We start from the raw sequence: 20,890 nt of genomic DNA, 5'->3' as shown, positions 1-20,890 counted from the left end.
CAGCAACTTGCTATCCTGTGGATAGGGCCCAACATGTTTCGAGGGAAAACCCTTTTAAAAGGCAAACACAATCTGTGATTCCTTGCATCACGTTTGTGTTAAAACATTATGGTCGATTATTTGACCAACCTGTTTTGAGCCTAAATGACCAAGCAAAATAGGGTAACGAGAAGGAGGACAGAACTGCATTGTTCCAGATGTTTGCCACATTTTCTTTCGGTGGCAAACCCGATTGGGAAGGAAAGAAGTTATAATGCAGTGTAGTACTGACAACTATCACTGTCTGTTTAGTGGCCTGGGACTATGCGTGCCACCAAGTCTGTATCAAAATTGTAAAGAAAGTTTCCCATCAGTGAACATTTACAATCTACTGAGGAAAAAAAAAAAAAGTCAAGACAATCTCTATGCAGACTGTATAATTAAGAAATGAGGACAGCAATGTCGCTTCTGCTATAAAACAATGAATTGTGCATGCAAATATTTTAATGTCCATAAGATATGATACCGCAGATTATTCAACCTCTTCATATGCCAGCTCCTATTCAATGTTATTGCATATTTTCTAAATCTGCGAGATTTAGATACAGGTTCAAAACTGGGCTCTAGATTTATAAGGAAAGGCTGGCAAAAGACGTCTGCTTATATGTGTTAATAAGTAAATCTGCTGCACAATCTGTTGCATTTCCCGGTAATGGTCTTTTCTGTAGATTATCCAACATTTAACCTAATCAAGATGTTCTTTCCTAGCATTACTGTACATTCACAGGCAGCTTTGCACAATTACTTGTCTTGGCTCCTTTCTACCAGTCTCAGCTGATTTCATCAGGGTCTGTCCCCAGCGCTGGGAACAGCAATAAGATCATGCACATCTACGTGGGAGCTTAGCCTCCAGTGCAAACAGGCTTTTTTTCTCTTAAAGATTTTCCTTTAAGGCCTTATATGCTGACATATGTTATATTTTATATAGTTTGAAAGGTGTTTTTGTCACCTATATATATTTTATCATATTATATCATTTTTATTTTGCATCAGTTAATGAAAGTCAAACCCTGGAGTGCAGACTATAAAGAAATAAGACATAATGGACTTGCACCCTTTTCTGTGCTCCAGCATTACTGGTGCTGGCTCTTAATAACAGATGCAAAAAAAATAAAAAATGAAATAAACTATATGTTATGTGCTAGTTAAACGCAATATTGGCATATACAAATGTACCTTAAAGTGAAACTGACCTAACAAACTAACATTTTTCCGACTATAAGGCGCACCAGGTTATAAGGTGCACCTTCAATAAATGCCTGATAAAACATCTAGGTTCATATATAAGGCGCACCGGATTATAAAGCGCACCCGATTATAAGGATGAATGACCAGCAGGTGGCAGACCTGTGCATTGTTCAAGGCAGCAGTTGTCTAAGTACGGTGCATATATAAGGCGCACTGGACTATAAAGCGCACCTATGATTTCAGGGAAAATCAAAGGATATTTTTAGATTTTTTTATTGTCTGAAAAATATGGTACTACCAGCAGTAGTAGTTAAAAATATGGAATAGAAAGCTACTAATTTCACAGGTTTTATTACTAAATGTCCCCATAAGTGAATGGATTGAATTCTTGTAATGTGTTAGCATTTGCACTTTACCTTTTGCTTTATATGATTCATCTATGAAATAAGTGTTTTTGTACATTTGGCAGTACATACCCTAAATTGCTTTAATTTTATGTGAGGAAGCCTAAATCTTCTCCACTCAGCAGTCTAAACTGTACCTTTCAAATATGGTGCATCAATAAGGATTAGTGCTACAGATTGATTGTTCTGCATTGTTTTGTAGGTTTTGAGGCTTACTATAAAAGTTCTGCATTCAATAATGTTAACATTTTAGATTTTAAAGCATGACAATAACCTACCTTAGCTTGAGGTGGCGGCGGTGGAACATAAGGAGGATCAGTTATATATGTCTTCTTACTATTTGGAGGTGGATAGGAGCTCGGAGGTTGCTGGCCTACAGCCTGTCCAGGAGTATAGGCAGGTTCAGGTTTCCATCCGCCTTGTTGTGCATATGGAACATCAGAATTATTTCTTCCCCCGTAGTTTTGCGGTGTTGGATAGTAAGGATCTTGATATTTCACTTGATTGCCCTGGGGATACCCATAGCCAGGATCTGCGTAGCGTACAGGCTGGGGTGGTATATATTCTGGTTCTCTTGTAGGTGCTTGTTTTTGAGGAGCATAGTACTGGTTTGGTGTAACATTGTAAGGCTGACTTATTTGGGGGACTGATGGAACAAAGTGTGGGCTAGGTTGGGCAGACTTGACCTGCACATTGAATGTAGGTCGGCTTGGGGTAGAGGCTGTGGCATAAGATGCTGGTACTGGCTGAGGCCTCTGTGCTGCTGGTGACCCCGCTGGTGCAGGCAATGTTGTGGACTGTGGTTGAGGCTTGGTAGCAGACTTTTTTGTTGCGGTCAGAGGTGGTTGATTTGGTATTATCATCCGCTTATGACCAGTTACTGGCGTACCAGCTGATGGGTGGGTTAGTGTCCCAGTTGTGGATCCAGAGCCCTATAATGAATAAAAAAAAATATTTATTTTTAACGGAACAAGTGAGTATTCAATATTTTCATAAATACCGTATGGAAAAAAAAATGTGACCTGCTACAGGAAATGGTGGAGACATGACCCCATGCAGAATCATGGGGGACGAAGCAGAGTTGAGGGATTTGGGAGGCTATTATTGCTTTATTTAGTATACAGTGTATACAAGAACTGCTATTCCTTCCAGACACATTATTTGTGTCAGAAATCTGAGATTTACACAGATGGTGGAAGCCTGTGTGTGTTGTGTAAAGTGTGCTACTACTATAAGCAAATGTTCATGTCATGGGAGCCTAAAGTGGGACATTCACCATTGTATCCGAGGGGTGGTACTTGTGATACATGATCCAGAAGTGAGGACTGTACTGCACACGTGTGATCTGCATTATTATATCCTGTGTGTGGCACATGTGATAGAAGTATGCTTTGTGTAAGTTACAGGTGATAAAACCTCTAAAACTATTAAGTCCTGATGTGCACATATGTGGTAAAAATCTTAACTCTGGCCACAAGTCTGCTTTCTCCTGCACTTACGGTAGCTAAAATACAGGTAAAATAATATTGCGTTATTGAAACAGATCAGAATTACTTTAGTAACAATAGAAAGGATAAAAATGCTGTATAACATCAAATTCAAGCAAAATGTATTTATTTCCCACAGTTCTTTAGCAATGTAATTTGTTTAGTTTTTTAGGTGCTTTTGTTGTTAGGTGGTAATACAAGTAAAATAACATGATTTTCAGTAAACAAAAAACAGCACTTCTATTTGCATGTACTGTAAAGGAAGAAGAAGTTGGCTATATATGGGCTCTTGTCATATTACACCTCCTAATTTAGGACCTTTTTTTTAGAAAACTGGTGGTGAAGGACCCGAAAGCCTACAAAATCATAAAGGAGAGTATGTCAACTTAAAGGAAACCTACCATCAAATTGAATTATGATAAACCAGGGGACACTTAGGCTACATTCATACGGCCGTTACCCGTCGTACTGTAGCACGGGGAGAGGAGGAGGAGGTGAGGGCCGCTCACCCCGCCCCTCTCCATAGGAATATATGGTGCACGGCGCCGTATTCCGGGGAAAGATAGGACATGTCTCCTGTTGGGCGCCATCGCCCATTGCAATGTATGGGGGAGGTATATCTGCCGTATATACATCCCCCATACGTTCGTGTGAATGTAGCCTAACTCCTAGATCCAGTCACAGTGACTAGCATAAGCTTCTTATATTTGTTATACACGTCCTTGATATCAACGTTTAATATTGTGCCTATGAGTCTGAAGGGCTATAGACTTGCTACAGAAACCCTCTTTCCAGGAGCATGTCTCAGTCTAACCCTCCACCAGTCACATCTCGTACAGGCAGCAAAGAGCACACAATGGGAGGGGGAGAAGTGCGCCTTCAGAATGTAATAGCCTGTGAATCTGCAGGACGGATGTCTATTTAAAGTGGATTTAAGAAGGAAGGAGGCCATGGATAACAAATATAAAGAAGCTTACCATAGTCACAGTGCCTGGTTCTATGAGTAAGTGCCCCTGGTTTATCATGCTCGATTTTCATTGTAGCTTTCCTTTAAACCAACCCATACTAACTAAACATATCTTTAAAAGCTACCATCACACAGCAGTACAACTATCGCTATTGCGTTCCTTCCCATGCCTGTAAAGTTCCACAGCCTGTTCATAATGTTGTCTTTCCTTTGAGCGGATTCCAGCATATTCATGTTCTTCTGCTCAGCCACACCTCCAGCTCCTTTCCCCCATCCTGTGCGACTAGCTAGTAACTATTCCATTCCTGAGGTGAATGAGACTTTTAAAAGCATGTGGAGGAACAATATAGGGATAGTAGTACTGCTGAATAGCAGCAGCTTTTTTCAAATATATGTATAGTTAGTGTGCACTATTTTAACTGACAGGTTCCTTAAGTGACATGTTGATTTTGCATAGATTGTAGAAAATGTAGTCCTACAACAAGGAATACAAAGACGGAGTCATACCATTTCTTTTTTCTAGGTCTTTCATATTTTTCAGTTCCAGTGTAAACAGGCTAGGGCTGACTGGATAGTGCAGCTACAACATCTGGTCAGTGCAGACATTATTACTGAGGCATGACAGACCCATGTCTTGATCCTGCTAAATGCACTGAGCTGGAGTGATGTTGCTACAGCAACGTGATGTGCTACATTAATATAGGATTTTCCCACAGATGTTCTAACATTTCAAAACCTAAATTTTTATTGGGCACATATCAACAGAACAATTAAAAACACAAGTAATACCTCTCATAGTAGCTAAAAAACCCAGCAATCGCTGCAATTCTTATAGTCCATTTTGAAGTGCTCTACTCTAAACACTAGTATACCTTATCAGACAAGTAGAACTAAGATGCCTAATAATCCAGACTTCCATTTCTATCATCATTACAAAAAAACGGACATGGAAGTGGCATTTCTAATGATGATCTGGTGCATTCACCAGAATTAAGTTTTTACTTAAAAATAATTTAGGCAGAACCTGCTTTGATGATTGCACAGTAACACTCCATTGCTGAACGGTCTACATGTATGTGTATCTGAAGCATCCGGACCAAAATAAGGGATGACTTACATAACTTAATCCTCTGATGGACACATCAAACAGGTTGCAGGACATAGTTAGAATTTGCTAGTACTATCATTATATCCTGAAGCAGCAGATTTTTTACAGTATCGGTTGCGCACCACATGGCTATGTAGACCACTGTCCCTTTCCAATAAGCCACACTCCTCCTTTACACAAGTCTAACACTTGATAATCGTGGTGTAAGTCATGCTAGACACTTTGGGGGAATTTATCATTTAACGTATGTAAGTTTTCGGTCATGTTGACAGGAAGTGCAACTTTTTATTCCCCTACGCCAACCTTTCATCAGATGCAAGCTATAGCAGAATTCAACTCCAGGCCAGAAGAAGCGAAGAATTAACCCAAGTGCACGACCCACGAGGACAGAGCATCTTAGCATAGCTGGCGCATCGTCAGTTGTGATAAGTCACCCCTTATAGTTTTTTAGTTTTTTATTTCCATCAATGTCTTCTACAAGCTCTAACTTTTTCCTGTTTTTCGGGACAAAATGTAGTTTTTAAAAGCATAATTTTGGGTTTCATGTATACTACTGGTGAACTTTTATTAACCTTTTCTGTGCAGATTTTTTGAAAAAAAAAAAAAAATTACATGCAGCGAGTATGGAAGTTATTTAGACCCTTTAACATGTTTCACCCTTTGTTTTATTGCAGCCAACAATAAACACTGAAATATCAGATGGGCATAAGTATTCAGACCCTTTGCTCAGTATTTAGTAGTAGGTCATTTCATCCTTGGACAATTGTCCTGGCAGGTATTCTCCAGTTCCCTCAGCTTGAATGGTGAACATTGGTGGACAGCCATTTCTATTTTCACCTATAACCCAGGGTTTTCAGCCAGACAGCTTAATGGGCCTGCAACATGATGTCTCAGAAGGAATGGACAGCATCACTCCAGCCATGCTGGTCTCACTTCTCATTAGCTCAGAATACTTTAAAGTAAGCTGTAACTTACCACAAGTATTGTCTTGCAATCGTATATGTCTATATTGTATGTATTTCACTCTAACTATGGGCAGCACAGTGGCTCAGTGGTTAGCATTACAGCCTTGCAGCGCTGGGGTCTTGGGTTCAAATCCCATCCAGGTCAACATCTGTAAAGAGTTTGTATGTTCTCATTGCGACTGCGTGGGTTTCCACCGGGTCCTCTGGTTTCCTCCCACACTCCAAAACATACTGGTAGGTTAATTAGATTGTGAGCCCCATTGGGGACAGGGACTTATTTGGAAAACTCTGTGCAGCACTGCATAATATGTGCGCGCTATATAAATAAAGAATGATTATTTACTAAAGGTAAGCAAGTGAGTAACAAGAAAAAGCTGTAGTCTGTAGTTTTCATCCTTTTGTAATGTGTATGTAACCATGGCCATCCCTATCTATCTTCTTTCAAGTCTCTCCAGAGATGCTCAATTTGGTTTAGGTCAGGGCTCTGGCTCAGTCAAGAATGGTCACAGAGTTGTCCTGAAGCCACTGCTTTGTTATTTTAGCTGTGTGCTTAGGGCAGTGATGGCTAACCTATGGCACTGGTGCCAGAGGTGGCACTCAGAGCCCTTTCTGTGGGCACTCAGGCCATCACCAGAGATGACTCCAGGTATCTTCCTGCAGTCCCAGACAGCCCAGGACTTGCTGTGCACAGAGGTATTTTAAAGTGACAGCTCTACCTGGGACTATTTTATGATTTATTGGTGTCCTCAGGTGCTGGTATCAATGAAAACTGTGACAGAGCAGGGAGTATAAATCACAAATTAAATTTCTGTGTTGGCACTTTGCGATAAATAAGCGGGTCTTTGTTGTTGTTTGGGCACTCGGCCTCTAAAAGGTTTGCCATCACTGGCTTAGGGTCATTATTTTGTTGGAAGGTGAACCTTCAGCACTGTCTGAGGTCCAGAGCACTTTGGAAGACGTCTTCATCCAGGATGTCTCTGTACTGAGCGCATTCATCTTTCCTTTAATTGCAACCAGTCATCCATTCCCTGCAGCTGAAAAAATCCGCCATAGCATGATGCTGCCCCCACCATGTTTCACTGTTAGGATTCATTTGGTAGGTGATGAGCAGTGGCTGTATTTTTTTTTACCCCACATAGTTCAATCTTCATCTTCAGACCAGAGATTCCTTTTTCTATTAGACTGGGAGTCCTTTGTGTGTGTTTTTTTTAAGCAAACTGTATGTAGGCTTTCATATGTCTTGCACACTTGCCATAAAGCGGTGATAGATGACTTTGTGGACCTTTCTCACATCTCCCTACTGCATCTCTGGAGCTTAGCCACAGTCATTTTGGGATTCTTCTTTAGCTCTCTTACCAAGGCTCTTCTCCCACAATTGTTTAGTTTTGCTGGACTGCCACGTCGAGGAAAAGTTGTGGTCGTCCAAAACTTATTTCATTAATGGGTTAATCTGTTCTTAGGAACCTTAAGTGCTGAAAAAATTCTTTTGCAACTTCAAAAATCTGACTTTTCACAATTCTGTCTCTGAGCTCCTTGGACAGTTCCTTAGACCTCATGATTCTCATGAGCTCTGAGTTGCACTGTGAGGTCTTATACAGACAGAAAAAAAACAAACAAACCTACCAATTGGCTGCAGTGTAACAACATTTTAAAGCATCTTTCGGCACTCACTGTAAATGTGACACCGTTTTTTCTAAAAAAAAATTCTGCTTTGATCACTGAACCTAAATCACAATAAGAAAAAAATTATCTGGGTCAATACACATACAGAATTAAAAAAAAAACAAAAAAAAAACCTTGTCTTGAATAATGAAAAAATTACCTTCCTTTGCATAATGAAATACTTCCATGTTCGACCGATGTGTTTAAGGGTTTAAGCCCCAAGAATTGGAACATTTCCTAACCAGGGTGTGATAACACAGCCCAGTCCTGGGCACCTACGGTACCCGAATGTCCTGCAACCTTCTTCTGACACAGAGCCGTGGAAAAGCTTTGCATCAGAAGAAGTATTCTTAACTACCACTGTAAAAACGTGATGCGGTGCAATACTGCAAGCGTCATGTGCCAGCCGTGATATTCCCCCCCACCCACCTACATCCCAAGTAACTCATACCGGACTTGTATGCTTTATAAACAGACTACAAATGTATGTTTCTGGAATTGTCAAAAGACTTACCAAAAGCAAAGAGATCGTCGGGACTACAGGAAGATATATTATTTGTTTTGTTTTATGTCTTTTTTTTCTTGTTTCTGTATTTTTCTTCATTCTCGGGTGCAGATGCATACAATGTATTAATAAGAGCATCAGGGTAAGATCACAGTCTACAGGAAAGAGTATGCCTGGGTATCACAGTCTGTCTGGGTTCTGTTCTAGGGTCTGCAAACATAGTGGATGTACAGTATCTCTTAAGTGACAGTCTGTACAGTTTTCAGGAGTCTGGTATCTATTTTTTTTCAGTGGTCTTATGGAGGTCTAAATTAGAAAGTTTGGAGTGTGGCTTATATGTTTAGGGGCTCTGGTACCAGCATTCTGTGAGTGAGTGAATCCGCTCAGAAATGGAGCGCAAGCCTATTTTTTTCAAACTCTAGCTGGAAATGAGCCTTAAAAAAAAATGGGCATGGTATATGCACACAAGTTCTGAATTTGCATTATGCACGGAGTGATACAAAACTTTAACAAATGAACCATGATCTAACAAAACACCAGGACTATTGCTAAATCTAGGCCGCAGTTGGTAGATAGTGTCAGTCTATGCTCAAATACAGTCGGTCATTAACAGCGGTCTCTGTAACTTTAATCAAGTGGGCAATGTGACAAGACTCAAACTTGTCTTTTAAACAAAATCTAAATTCAGCAATGAAAAGAAACTAATTGGCAAAAATGCCCATCACATTTAATTGAAAGAACCAGTTCGGACACATGATACATCATCTTTCCAGTAATATAAAGTTTTATTATAAACTACAAGGAGACAACACATTTCATTAAAAGTGCTGTATATCAAAGTATTCTCAGACATCGACCCTGAAAAGCAGTCAATACAGAACAATGTACAATGTCCCAAGGCCACAGCCACCTGTGCAACAAACAGGGAAAAGGACAGGAGACAGAATGTGCCAAAAGTAATACACAGTGTTTGTACTGACCCACATGCAACGAATGGATCCACCAAGGCCTGACATATGCTGCCAGCAGTAATCTGTTTATTGATGTGCACTTTTACATTCATTATGTAATGACTTGGCAAAGTCATAGACTGCAAAAAGTAGTGAATTAAAATGCACTGCAATTCAAAAGGTTCTGTGCTATTAAACTCTGGTGAATCACAATGGGCATTTACTACCTTACCAACCGCAGGTAGCCACAAATAAACAGCAACCAACGCATTTCTATTATTTGCTGTACATATGTGTATACTGTAGGATGCCACTGTTACTGTATGTCACGGTACACTTGGTACATAAGGTGGAGGGGCACTCATCAGAAACTCTGCTACCGGAGCTCAGACTATACCTGTTACTCCTCTACTCAACGACATCACTCACATGATTCAGTTCCCACGCTGATGTAAGGTAACGTTTTCCTAAAAGATGGTATTATGTTGGTGTTTGCTATGAATAAAATATGAATGAAGAAGGATAAGGGATGCTGAGAGTGAAGTCTGAAAGTGAATGATAATTTTTTTTTAAATTTAGAAATCATAATTCGATTGAACCAATGGCAATGTGTCCTGAGCGTTTACCAGCTCCCAATTCACCAGAAAAGTTTAAAAAATGCCATTATAGAGGTCACTTTATAAACTCTGCTTGCAATGAGACTAACCCCCTTTAAAAGGGCATCTACCATCAGACTTACGTATGGTAGATAGCAATAACCTACTTCCTTGTATAGGTTCCTAGGGGATGGCTCAGTTCTTGTTTTTGTTAGTCCAGGAACGGCCGTATTATTGTAAAAATTAACAAAATATGCAAATGAGCCACATGCGTGAGACTTGCAGACAGCCCGATGCCGTCTGCCTGCAGATCAGCTGACGGGTCTGGGAGAATATTGAGAGAGGGGACGTGCAGTGACGATCCAGATCAAGCTATATAAATAATTATTATTATCAAGCCTCTGGCTCATTTCCATATTTATATTGTTATTCTTACTAGAATACAGTAACGGTGCCATCCCCTCAGAAATTAGACAAGGAAGCAAGTTAGGGCAGCATCAGTAAATATGATGGTAGATGTCCTTTAATACTCAAGCCAAAAATAGGCTCATCAGGACCCATGAAGGAATATTTGATGAATCTTTCCCATTTTAATGAATCTTCTGAGAAAGCCAAGTTCAGCTCATTTTCTCTTATATTACTATTGAAACTGCATATATATTGCGTATAAAGCATATACTGAAAGGTACTAAGCTAAGTATACTGTCGCCTGGACTTTATTTGCCTTATGACAAGTTGTTCTAGCACTCCACATTTATCCTTGTCAAAGAGCCAGTGAACGATGGCTGGAGGAAAGTTCCAGTACAGTATGTTCCAGAGAAGGCTGCAGCCCGCTGAGGATTTAATGTATAACAAGACGCAGAGACAGAAATCAATAGTGTGGAGTGTGCAGATGTCAATCGCAGAAATGTCACTAGAGGGAAAGCAAAGACTACCAGGAGTTATGGCAACTTAATACAGTAGCCGGAGCAGTGTGACAAGATGGCCTGGAATAGGATGCAGATGTGTGACCTGTCCAAGACATTTCATGTACACATGGAGAGGCCACAACTATCTGGACACCGGTTACATCTATATCAACAGGTATAACAAGACCACGGAAATCTTTACACAAATTCAACATAGAACATGTAATGAGGGTACTAAAGACTCTGCAATGACCTCGTATGCCATGTATAAAACATTTGTTAGGAGGTTTCACAGAGTAGGTAAAATGTACTAGTATAAATGCACCCCAAAACTGGTCCACACACTGAGCACCACATTTATTATGCATTTTAAACACCTTTTCTTTCAAATGACCAGGTAAAGGGTAAGGATTAACCTGCTGACGTGGATCCCATTTTCCAGTCTGTTCTTAGTAATGGGCAGAGGGGGAGGTCAAACATGTGTCCTGCCACTTCTTTCAACAGAGTGAGAGTCCGAAATGGCCAAAATCAGCGCTTGGCTATATCCAGAACTGCCATAATAAAAACTTCCAATTAAATGAAAGCCTTTCCTGTGACATTGCGGTAATGGAACACACTGGGGATGCAGGCTGTGATTTGTACTTGTCAGATTGCTAGATATACACTGGATCCTTTTACTTCTGTTCATGTACAATGTTAACGCTGTTTCAGGTCTCACTGTTTGCTCGTCTCCACACTTTGGAGAATTAAAATGTAGACACTATGGGGCAGATTTATAAAAAGTGTCCTAAGGTTAGACGGTGCAGAGTTAGACTAGACAGTCTTATTCTTAATCAGATTCATATAAGTGTCTGGTGCTGGGTGACAAATCTGGTGCAGTATAAGGGCTCATTCACATGGACGTCTGCGGGGACGTACATGCGGCGCCAAATTTGCAGCCGCATGTACGTCCCCATAGACGGCAATAGCGGCACGGCACCAATCCGGGCCGCACACCGCAAAAAGATAGAGCATGCTCTATCTTTCAGCGTGTGTGCGGCCGTGCGCCGCTATTCTCTATGGAGGGAGGAGGGGCCACCTCCTTCTCCACTCCAGCACACGGCGATATGCCCGCACGGCCGTGTGAATGTACCCTAAGACTGTCTAGTTGTACGCTACACCTCCTATTAGTTGGCTTAATTTATACCAGAAAATTATGACAAAATTCTGTCAGGTCAGCAATATTTTTGGTGCACAGACCTTTTCACAAGCCACGCCCTTTTGTCGAGCTAGTTATAGGAGAGCCAGAAAATAGTCTAAAACCCTTTATAAATGTGGTGCAGACAATTTTTTTATTGCAAATTATGACAGAATTCCTTTCCTTTGTTTCGATAACAAGATGATTGCAAGCTTTTATGAAGCTGTGAACAAGCCAAAAACTCTTCTCAGGAATTTTATCATCATTACAAATGATTCATAAGCTCTGCCCTTTTCCAGACAGCCTGGAAATTTTGGTTGGAAATTTGGATTTCCAGAACATTAACTATAAGCAATGGGCTTCGTACAAAATGTATTCGCTACATTGCCAAGAATGCAAAGGCTGATCAAACACTTCAAGCAAATAGTTCAATTTATCAGCAATTCTCAATGGGACATTACAGCAGCCTCCAACATGACAAGATGTTACTTACGAATGACCCCTAGTTACACTGAGACCTCTGGTCAAGCTCCCGGAAATCCGTTATTTAATGTAATTTTGCACCGCCTGCAAATATCTGAAGGTCCGCACATAGCATTACTGTTGGGCAGTTCTCCAGAAAGTAAGAGTTACACCCCATAGTGACCTCACATTGGGGGACCTACATATACCAGCAGTATACTGTATTGTGTGACCGGAGCTCTATAAGTTCTTAGTCCTTCATTCTTATTCCAGGTTCATGTAAATGAAAAGTAAATGCATTTACAGACCAAGACGCCATTCAGACACGGAACTGCTATAATATTCTCCTAGTGGTCAATTCCTCTATGCAGAGAAAATATACAAGGACATAGTGTAGACAGTTCCAAAAAATTACATACTTTAATATAAGATCTACTCACATAAAAAAAGGAAAAATGGGGATGTAACTCCACGAGGACGCCAAGTCATTGCCCATTGAGGCGTCCTTGTGGAGTTACATGTGCATTTTTACTTTATTTTATGTGAGAAGATCTGATATTAAAGTATGTAATTTTTTGGTACTGTTTACACTATGTCCTTGTATATTTTCTCTACATAGAGGAATTGACCACTAGGAGAACTCTGAGGACTAGGAGAATATTATAGCAGTTCCGTGTCTGAATGGCGTCTTATTGCCATCTGCCATCTTATTGCCATTGGTCTGTAAAAGGACTCTGTGTTGGATGAGAACTTACATGAACCTGGAATAAGAATGAAGGACTAAGAACTTATAGAGCTCTGGTCACACGATACAGTATACTTATTTAATTCTTCGGTTGATTTTTGGATCCATCCGGGACTGTTGGTTCATATCCTTTTACAGATAAGGTCCTCCATTTTTATAATTTTTTTAGTTTTTAAAGTCATTGCAGCCTAATTCAAAAATGAATTACAGTAGTAAGTCACAACTGTAATAGTTATCAAAGGTCATCTCTTAAATTTGTTATCTTTCTTTCCCCTCAAAAAAAACTATTTTTCAAAATCCATTTGTTAAAGGAACACAATGTGAGGTGAAATCTGAAACCTAGAGAAACCTATATCTTGATTGGGAACTGCCTGCAATCGCGATGACCAAAATATTCCTAGTTTACTAACTCATCAAGGCAATCATACAATACTGTGAGTATCATGCACGTGTACTGAGCAAGATACTCAGAGTATATGACAGAGTTGCACGAGATCCATCCAGAATGCAGCCATCTGTCTTCATACCCTGACTAAAGACTGAAAACACTGAAGAGACAATTAAAAGAGCTGAAAATACATGGGGATTGCCGATAATGTTTTTGAACCCAGAAAAGTAAAGATCTATTTTCTACATCCATATGATCCACACGTAACGTTAAAAAAAAAAAAGGTGCATCAAAAAACCTGAACATGGGAATACAGGGTAAGGGAGCCCAAACACCTTCTTTCTAATCTGAGCTTTAAGTTCCCAAAACTGAGCGGAAGTTAAAAATAGGAAATTTTCTAAAATGCTGCCTGTATTTTGTAGCATGAAGTAGCTAGAAATGCGAGGAACAGTTCCAGTTGTGCTGTAACATCTACAGGAGTGTGCTTACTGCACCGTATAACAGTATTGGGGACTGTTTTATCAGCATATTAACATCAATATCAAATAAGAATAGGAACATAAATTCCAAAGAAATCTCACATAGTGCCAACATTGCGTGCCAAAGAAAGACATTTTCACACAACACAGCTGCTTATGCCAGAACAACGTAATTTAAACAACAGTTGCTGAACACAGAAGAGCGCCAAATCGGTAGTCTGTGACAATACACAGGCAAAGGCTTGCTGATCCATCAGAGTACCAGCCAGATCTCGTGTGTGCCTCACTTGCATCCAAATAATAACTTTTAATTAAAAGTATAAAAGCGATATGGTAGCACTCAGACATTAGGTAATGTATAGAAAAATGGTTAAAACTTTAAGTTTAGCACCCCAGTTCAGTAACTAGGGTTGATATCGGCTATGAAGAGTATATTAAGGTTATGTAGCGAAAAGTTTTACCACAAACTGCCAGCGTTTCAAACCAATGTTAATAGATTTCACAAGTAAACTGCAGTTTTGACCACAATACTGCATGGATAACAGTTTAGTACCTGCTTTTACAATTCATTTGTAGGGGGAAACATAGGTTGGTGCTGTTCTCCACACATTCAGCAATTACTAGTGTATGTGGTGCTCACTAATAATAATAATTCCTTTATTTATACAGAGCTCACAGATTATGCAGCGCGGCACAGAGCTTTCCAAATCAGTCCCTGTCCCCAATGGGGCTCACAATCTAATCAACCTACCAGTATGTTTTGGAGTGAGGGAGGAAATCGGAGGACCCAGAGGAAACCCACACAAACATGCTAGAAACTGTCCTCCTGTACCGGTCATTCACCTATACACAGCTTCATTTCTTTGAGAATCCCTTTTGAGATGCAAAAGGATCTTGCTCAATATATTTGGGTGGTTTCAATTGGCGTTTTTTTCACATAAGTGATTTCTCACTGAACCATTTTGGCTTATGGACACATACAGATTTGTTTTCAGTGATAACCAATGCCTTACTGACCCATTCCTTTCAATGGGTTTTTCACAGTTCAGTTTTTTTCAATTGAACAAATTGAACAATTCAAACAGAACAAGTTCTAAACTGACCACTGATCAGTTACAAAAAAACTGAAGTGTGAAAAGGGCAATTGAAAAGAAGGCATCAGTAAAAAAAAAAAAAAATCACTGAAACCAGGAAGAGAAAACCAGTCTGTATGTGTCCATAGGCTAAAATGGCTGCGGTGAAAAGTCATCCATGTGAGTCTACCCTTAATGTGCTGCAAAGCTCCATCACTTTAATACTACCCAGAGTCACTCAGTCACAACAGCCCTCAATGCCAGTCCTGATTCTCACCTACTCTTCTTACATCACTCCTCTGGCTGCCAACTCTTGCACAAGCACATTAGTGATTTTGTGAGGTAGGGAGGGTAAGGTTGTGGGCCAGCATTGAGGGGTGTTATTGAGTGGCTCCAAGGGGGGTGACAGTAGTAAAGCCACAGCTTTGTAGCACTTTGGATACGCCCATTGAAGCACCACATGCTGATCTGAAGGCTTTTTTGGGTGGATAACAGGTAAAGAGGAAAAGCTCCAGTTCCACAAAAATAAAAAAAAAAACTCCCTCTGCTACACTGCTAGCGCTCAGCGCTTCAGTCATCCTTTTCCTCTTCTGTTACATCACTCCAGGGTCCAGCAAAATGTGGAGCTCGGCTAACACTTCCCAGGCAGTTCAGCCTCATTTGCATATGACAAAAGTTAAGTTTTGGCATTAAAGGAGCAGCTGCAAAATTAAAACAGAGGAATGGGTGACATGTGTGGCCATAGCAGATAGTTTGGGTAGGTTATTACAACATAGAGCTTTCAAGGATGTATGAAGAGGGCTCACGGGGTGTTAACCTTTAGATTACCGCTGTCAAAATTGGGCGGTCCGTGGGTACCTCCATCATGTTTTTGATCACTGCTCCTAGTGATGTCATCGGGATGCAGCAATCAGTTGCGATGATTGCCTTGGGTCTTTATAAAACATATTGTAATAAATCATGTGTAAAAACGCCATTTATTGCATTACAGTAGCATTGCAGTATACGTTAGGTACAATAAGGCTTGTCTAGTGTTAAAGTAACCCAGAAGGACAATAAAGATGTTATGCCGGCACTGCTAAAAGTATCCAAGGTCATGCCTCAAAATATCCGTACCAAATTAGAAAGAAGAAAATAGATGCATCAAACGACCAGTATAAAAAAAAGCAAAAAAAAAAAAAGTAAAAAAAATTAGTTAAAAAAAAGTAAAAAGAGTAAAACAGTAAAAGTCACAAACAAGTACCAGTGGCGAACCACATAACGTAAAATAGTGCCCAAATGTCTGAAACGCCACTTTGAAGCCACATTTAAAAAATTATAAAAAATGTAATAAAAAGTGATCAAAGTACGTACCGTCCAGTAAATGGTGGCAATAAAAACATCAGCTTATCTTGCAAAAATACATACACCACATACACCAAAATATGAAAGTGTTATTACCATCAGACTATGGCAAAATAATTATTTTTTCGTGCAAGTTTAAATTTTAAAAAAAAATGTATTAAAACCCTATAAAACCTATATAAGTTTGTTAACTCAGTGATCGTACCTAGGCAAAGAATAAAAGTACACGTATCATCTTCTGGAGCACGCTGTGAAAGCAATAACTTAGCCCACAAGAAATTGTGCAAATGCCTTTTTTTTTACCAATTTCACCCCATTTGGATTTTTTTCCCAGCTTCCCAGTACATGTCATGGAATAATAAATACTGCCAATAAGAAGTACAGATAGTTATGCAGCCCACCTACAGATAAAAAAAAAAGTTATACAGTTTTGAAGGTGGGGATCAAATAATAAACCAAAAAATAAAAAAGCTAGTAAGCCAGTAAAAACCACCATTGGCTTCATGATCACAGACAATAATTTTATTTCTTCTTTAACAGATAACTATAGAAGGACCACATCATTAATTGTATTCACTATAAATCATGTTGGTGCACATACATACACCTACTAGCCATCTGCTGTCTGCTGTAAAGGAAGAGTACCAGGAACAAACAATAGTAAATACTTGAGTGTAATACACGGACAAATCTGGCACTGGAAGATATAAAGTACTCCAAGAATAACACTCCACCGGAGCATTATCTAACCAATCATAACATGGAGAACAGTTCATTTTGTGGCTTTCTCCTCCTCCTAGTCCTTGCTCTGTGTATTATGGTAGTGGGCGAGTAATATCAGGTTACTTAAGATGCAGGAAACCTGTTCAGAGAAACATGCATTTACTGTACTTGCCAGTGCTGTAATTATGGGAAGAGAACATATTGTGGTAGACAATGAAAGTCTTGGTAAAGTAGATTAACTCCAGGATCACAAACTTATGCATGCCCCGGCAGTAGCCTGGCATGGCTGCGTGGGGGAGAGAGGAAGAGTGAGCGCTGCTCAACACCCCCTCTACCCCCTCAATAGGGAGGAGTGCGGCATGGCAGGACGGAGAAAAGATAATACGTCCACATTCACATGGATGGACGGATTGCCTATTGAAATACATGTGGATGCATGCTACCCGTACCAAAACGGTACATTGTGTGTACCATACAACCGAACCAAACTGTTCAGCTTGCTCCTTCTGACCTTCCATAGGGCCACTGACATTGCTGAATGGTGGCTTATGTTTTGTGATAAATGCTTACTGTAAGCTTGTCATCATTCTGACGTATAATATATTTCATACATTTTTATTTATTTCCATTCCATTAAAATAAAGCTAAACAAAATGTCTGCTGTGTGGTGCTAATGAAATATCTTGACAACACTATAAGGAATAAATACGATTGATGCAATAAAATAAGTACAAACTTAGGCATGCCTAGGAAAAGTGTCACTAGCTGTCCATTGCTGTCCCACTATCATAATAAAAGGGGCACCAATGGAATGAGAGTGGGAGCCCACCTCCATCTAAAACTCATTATGTGGTGTGGACTATAACCGGATCTATGTCCTCTTATGTCCTTATGCCTCAATTTTTAGAGAAAAAAAAGGCTTTTAAATTTTTTCAAATGCGCCTGAGTGTCACCACCAGAGCCCCTCTGGGCTCCGTCGAATGTTAATTATCAACACCTCCATGAAGGCATACGCCTCAGCTCTTCAATTCCCTCTCCAACCACAGAGCGGGTGACATTACACAGTTCTTGGAAATTTTCACCCATATGCGGTTGTCTGAGCATTATGCAGCCGGCCACAATGCCGAGACGATAGTGCAAGCGGGGGAATTGCAGAGAGCTGGGTAACAGCCTGCATGGAAGTGTGCATAAGTAACAGACCAGGGAGCCGGATTGTTTATCCTGCATCGAAAGATGTCCGACAGTGTTAACACCAATCCCTCTAAAATAAAGTTTGTAAGATAACTAATCCACCAATTTTCACTGGTCCTTATTAATACATAAGGAATTTGGGGATAACTGTTCAAGGCTTTGAAAGTAGAAAGTCCTTTCCACTAAATGTGATTGTGCTAAAGAACCTTTGCTGCAAAAGTTGTGATCAACCTGTGTCTAACATGATTTTCACAAAGCATGGAAAATATTTTCAATCCATTTGTGCCCAAAGCATTATCTGTAAACATTCAAATAGACAAGGATTATCTCATTTAATACATAATAATGTGTAAAATACATAAATACACTATTTATATTGAGTCATTGAAGCCATAAAACCCAATGAACTGAAAAGTTAAACCTGGTCATTTTTAAAATGTATTGTGTTTATCTTCCTAAACCCTGGTAGGATGTGTGTTATTGTACTAATTTATTGCAATAGTAATAGTTTCACTACTAGAAGACCCACTTAACTTATATAGGTCATACACAGCGGTAATAGCTCCCAAGTCATCATGGTCCAGCTATAGGAAGACCATATAATAATGTACACCGAAAAAAAATATAGGTTACACTCAGTCAATACATTGTAACTCCAGGTCATTCTCACAACCTGTCCAGCTATGAATATAAAATTGATTGCGACTATAAAAAGGAGTGGTGCTGTATAGTGGAGACCACAGACCATTTCTCTGCTCTCATCCTTTTTGGGACTTTTGGTCACTTTTGCATTTTGTCAGTGCTCTCCCTCCCCTAGAAGTTGAGAGCTGTGGCAAGAAGGTTAGATTTGTCTGTCAGCACATGCGTGTTCAGAGAGCATGGAGCAGATACTATGAGACAGACCAGGACCACAGGAGACATGAAGGGGGATATAGGAGGGTAACAACCTGGACAACACGAACAGAACCTTATCATTTGTGCAAGGAAGAACAGGAGTAGCAGTGCCAAAGCCCTGCAAAATGAACTCCAGCAGGTCTCTAATACCCATGTGTCAGAAACAGACTTCCAAAGGGTGGTATGTGGGCCAAAAGTCCACGGGTGTTGTGCTTACAGTCCAACAATGTGCAGGATGATTGGCATTTGGCAGAGAAGAAGATGATTGGCAGATTCGACATTGGCTCTCTGTGCTCTTCACATGCAAGAGCAGGTTCACACTGAGCACATGTGACAGACATGGAAGTCTGGAGACACCATGGATGAAACATTCTCCAGAATGATTGGTTTGGAAGTGGGTCAGTAATGTTGTGGCGAGGCATTTCTTTGGAGTGTCATACAGCCCTCCATGTGCTAGCCAGACATACCCTGTCTGCCATGTTGCTTTAATCCTGGTCCAGGAGCAGCTCCCTCAGGAGAACATCTGCTGCCTCATCAGGAGCATGCCCTGATGCCCGCAAGTAGGCTCACTGATCATTTTTATGTTTAATGGTTTTCAACACATTCTACTTTTTAACGAATAAAAAACTTAAATTAAAATATTTATTTAAGGAGATGGAGTGGGATAAGTATTTTTTTCTTACCCGAGTAAAGGTATCTCTTCTATAGTCTTCATACAGTCTTAGGCCACATTCAGATTGACATGTGCCCACCATACCATAGAATGGCGGGCACACGTCGGCGCTGGGGAGAGGAGGAGGAGTGGACGAGAGCTGCTCACCCCCGCCCCTCTCCACAGAGGAACACTTGTGCTGCACCGTACCGCTCCTGTAGGGCGCCATGTGTCCATTGCCTTCTATGGGGAAAATATATCCAACGTGTATATACACCGGCCGTATATACGTCCCCTTAGAAATAATGATATGGATACAACATGAAAAAGTAGTGGATATGGATACATTTTACCATTCTATTGGCTTCAGGATACTGCAATGACCAATCAGGAAAACATACAAAAAATGTATTTAAAAAATGTGAGTCATTCCTATAACCTGACTTTACCTGACTTGTCCGTGGCTTGTACGGAGAACTGCTTTCCAAATCAGCCAAGATGCTGGTCAAAGAGTCAATCTCTGCATCTAGACTTGAGCGTCGTTCCTCTAGAGTTTTACCACCGGTATTTATCTGTGAAACAGGAAGCACATTATTACAAAAGTCAACATCAGACGCTTAAAGGGGTTCTCTGGAGGTGGAAAAACATGGCTGCAGTCTTCCAAAAACAGCACCTCATCTGACCATGGGTAGTGTGTGGTATTGCAACTAAGCTCCATTCATTTCTATACAGCTGAGCTGCAGTACTGGCAGTAACCATGGTCAGGTGTGGTGCTGTTTTTGGAAGACTGCAGCCATGTTTTTCCACCTCCTGAGAACCCCTTTAAGATTCTCTAGAATTTACTGAGCAACAACTTTCCATTACAATGGTTAAATTAATATAGTATGGAGAAAGGTGCAGTAAATAGGCCAAGTTGAAAACCGGCCATCTAGTCACGGGATTAAAGATAAGCTTCTGATTGGCGGAGCTTTCCATAGAATAAC

The 20,890-nt window shown here is 40.2% G+C and overlaps 1 protein-coding gene across 7 annotated transcripts in view; it reads right to left on the bottom strand.

Annotated features, from left to right (window-relative positions):
- Nucleotides 1-20,890, bottom strand: part of LPP (LIM domain containing preferred translocation partner in lipoma) — a 175,503-nt gene that overhangs the window by 55,411 nt on the left and 99,202 nt on the right. For all 7 annotated transcript variants that reach the window (XM_072142548.1, XM_072142549.1, XM_072142552.1 and 4 more), the window contains 2 exons: nt 20,357-20,479; nt 1,910-2,563 (listed from right to left, as the gene is read on the bottom strand). In XM_072142548.1, coding sequence (XP_071998649.1) covers nt 1,910-2,563; nt 20,357-20,479 — 777 coding nt within the window. The remainder of the gene's footprint in view (nt 1-1,909; nt 2,564-20,356; nt 20,480-20,890) is intronic.

Source organism: Engystomops pustulosus, chromosome 3, assembly GCF_040894005.1.
Source record: "Engystomops pustulosus chromosome 3, aEngPut4.maternal, whole genome shotgun sequence".
NCBI classification, from domain to species: domain Eukaryota; kingdom Metazoa; phylum Chordata; class Amphibia; order Anura; family Leptodactylidae; genus Engystomops; species Engystomops pustulosus.
Note: the sequence above shows the minus strand (reverse complement) of the source record. Positions and strands in the feature narration are given on the sequence as shown.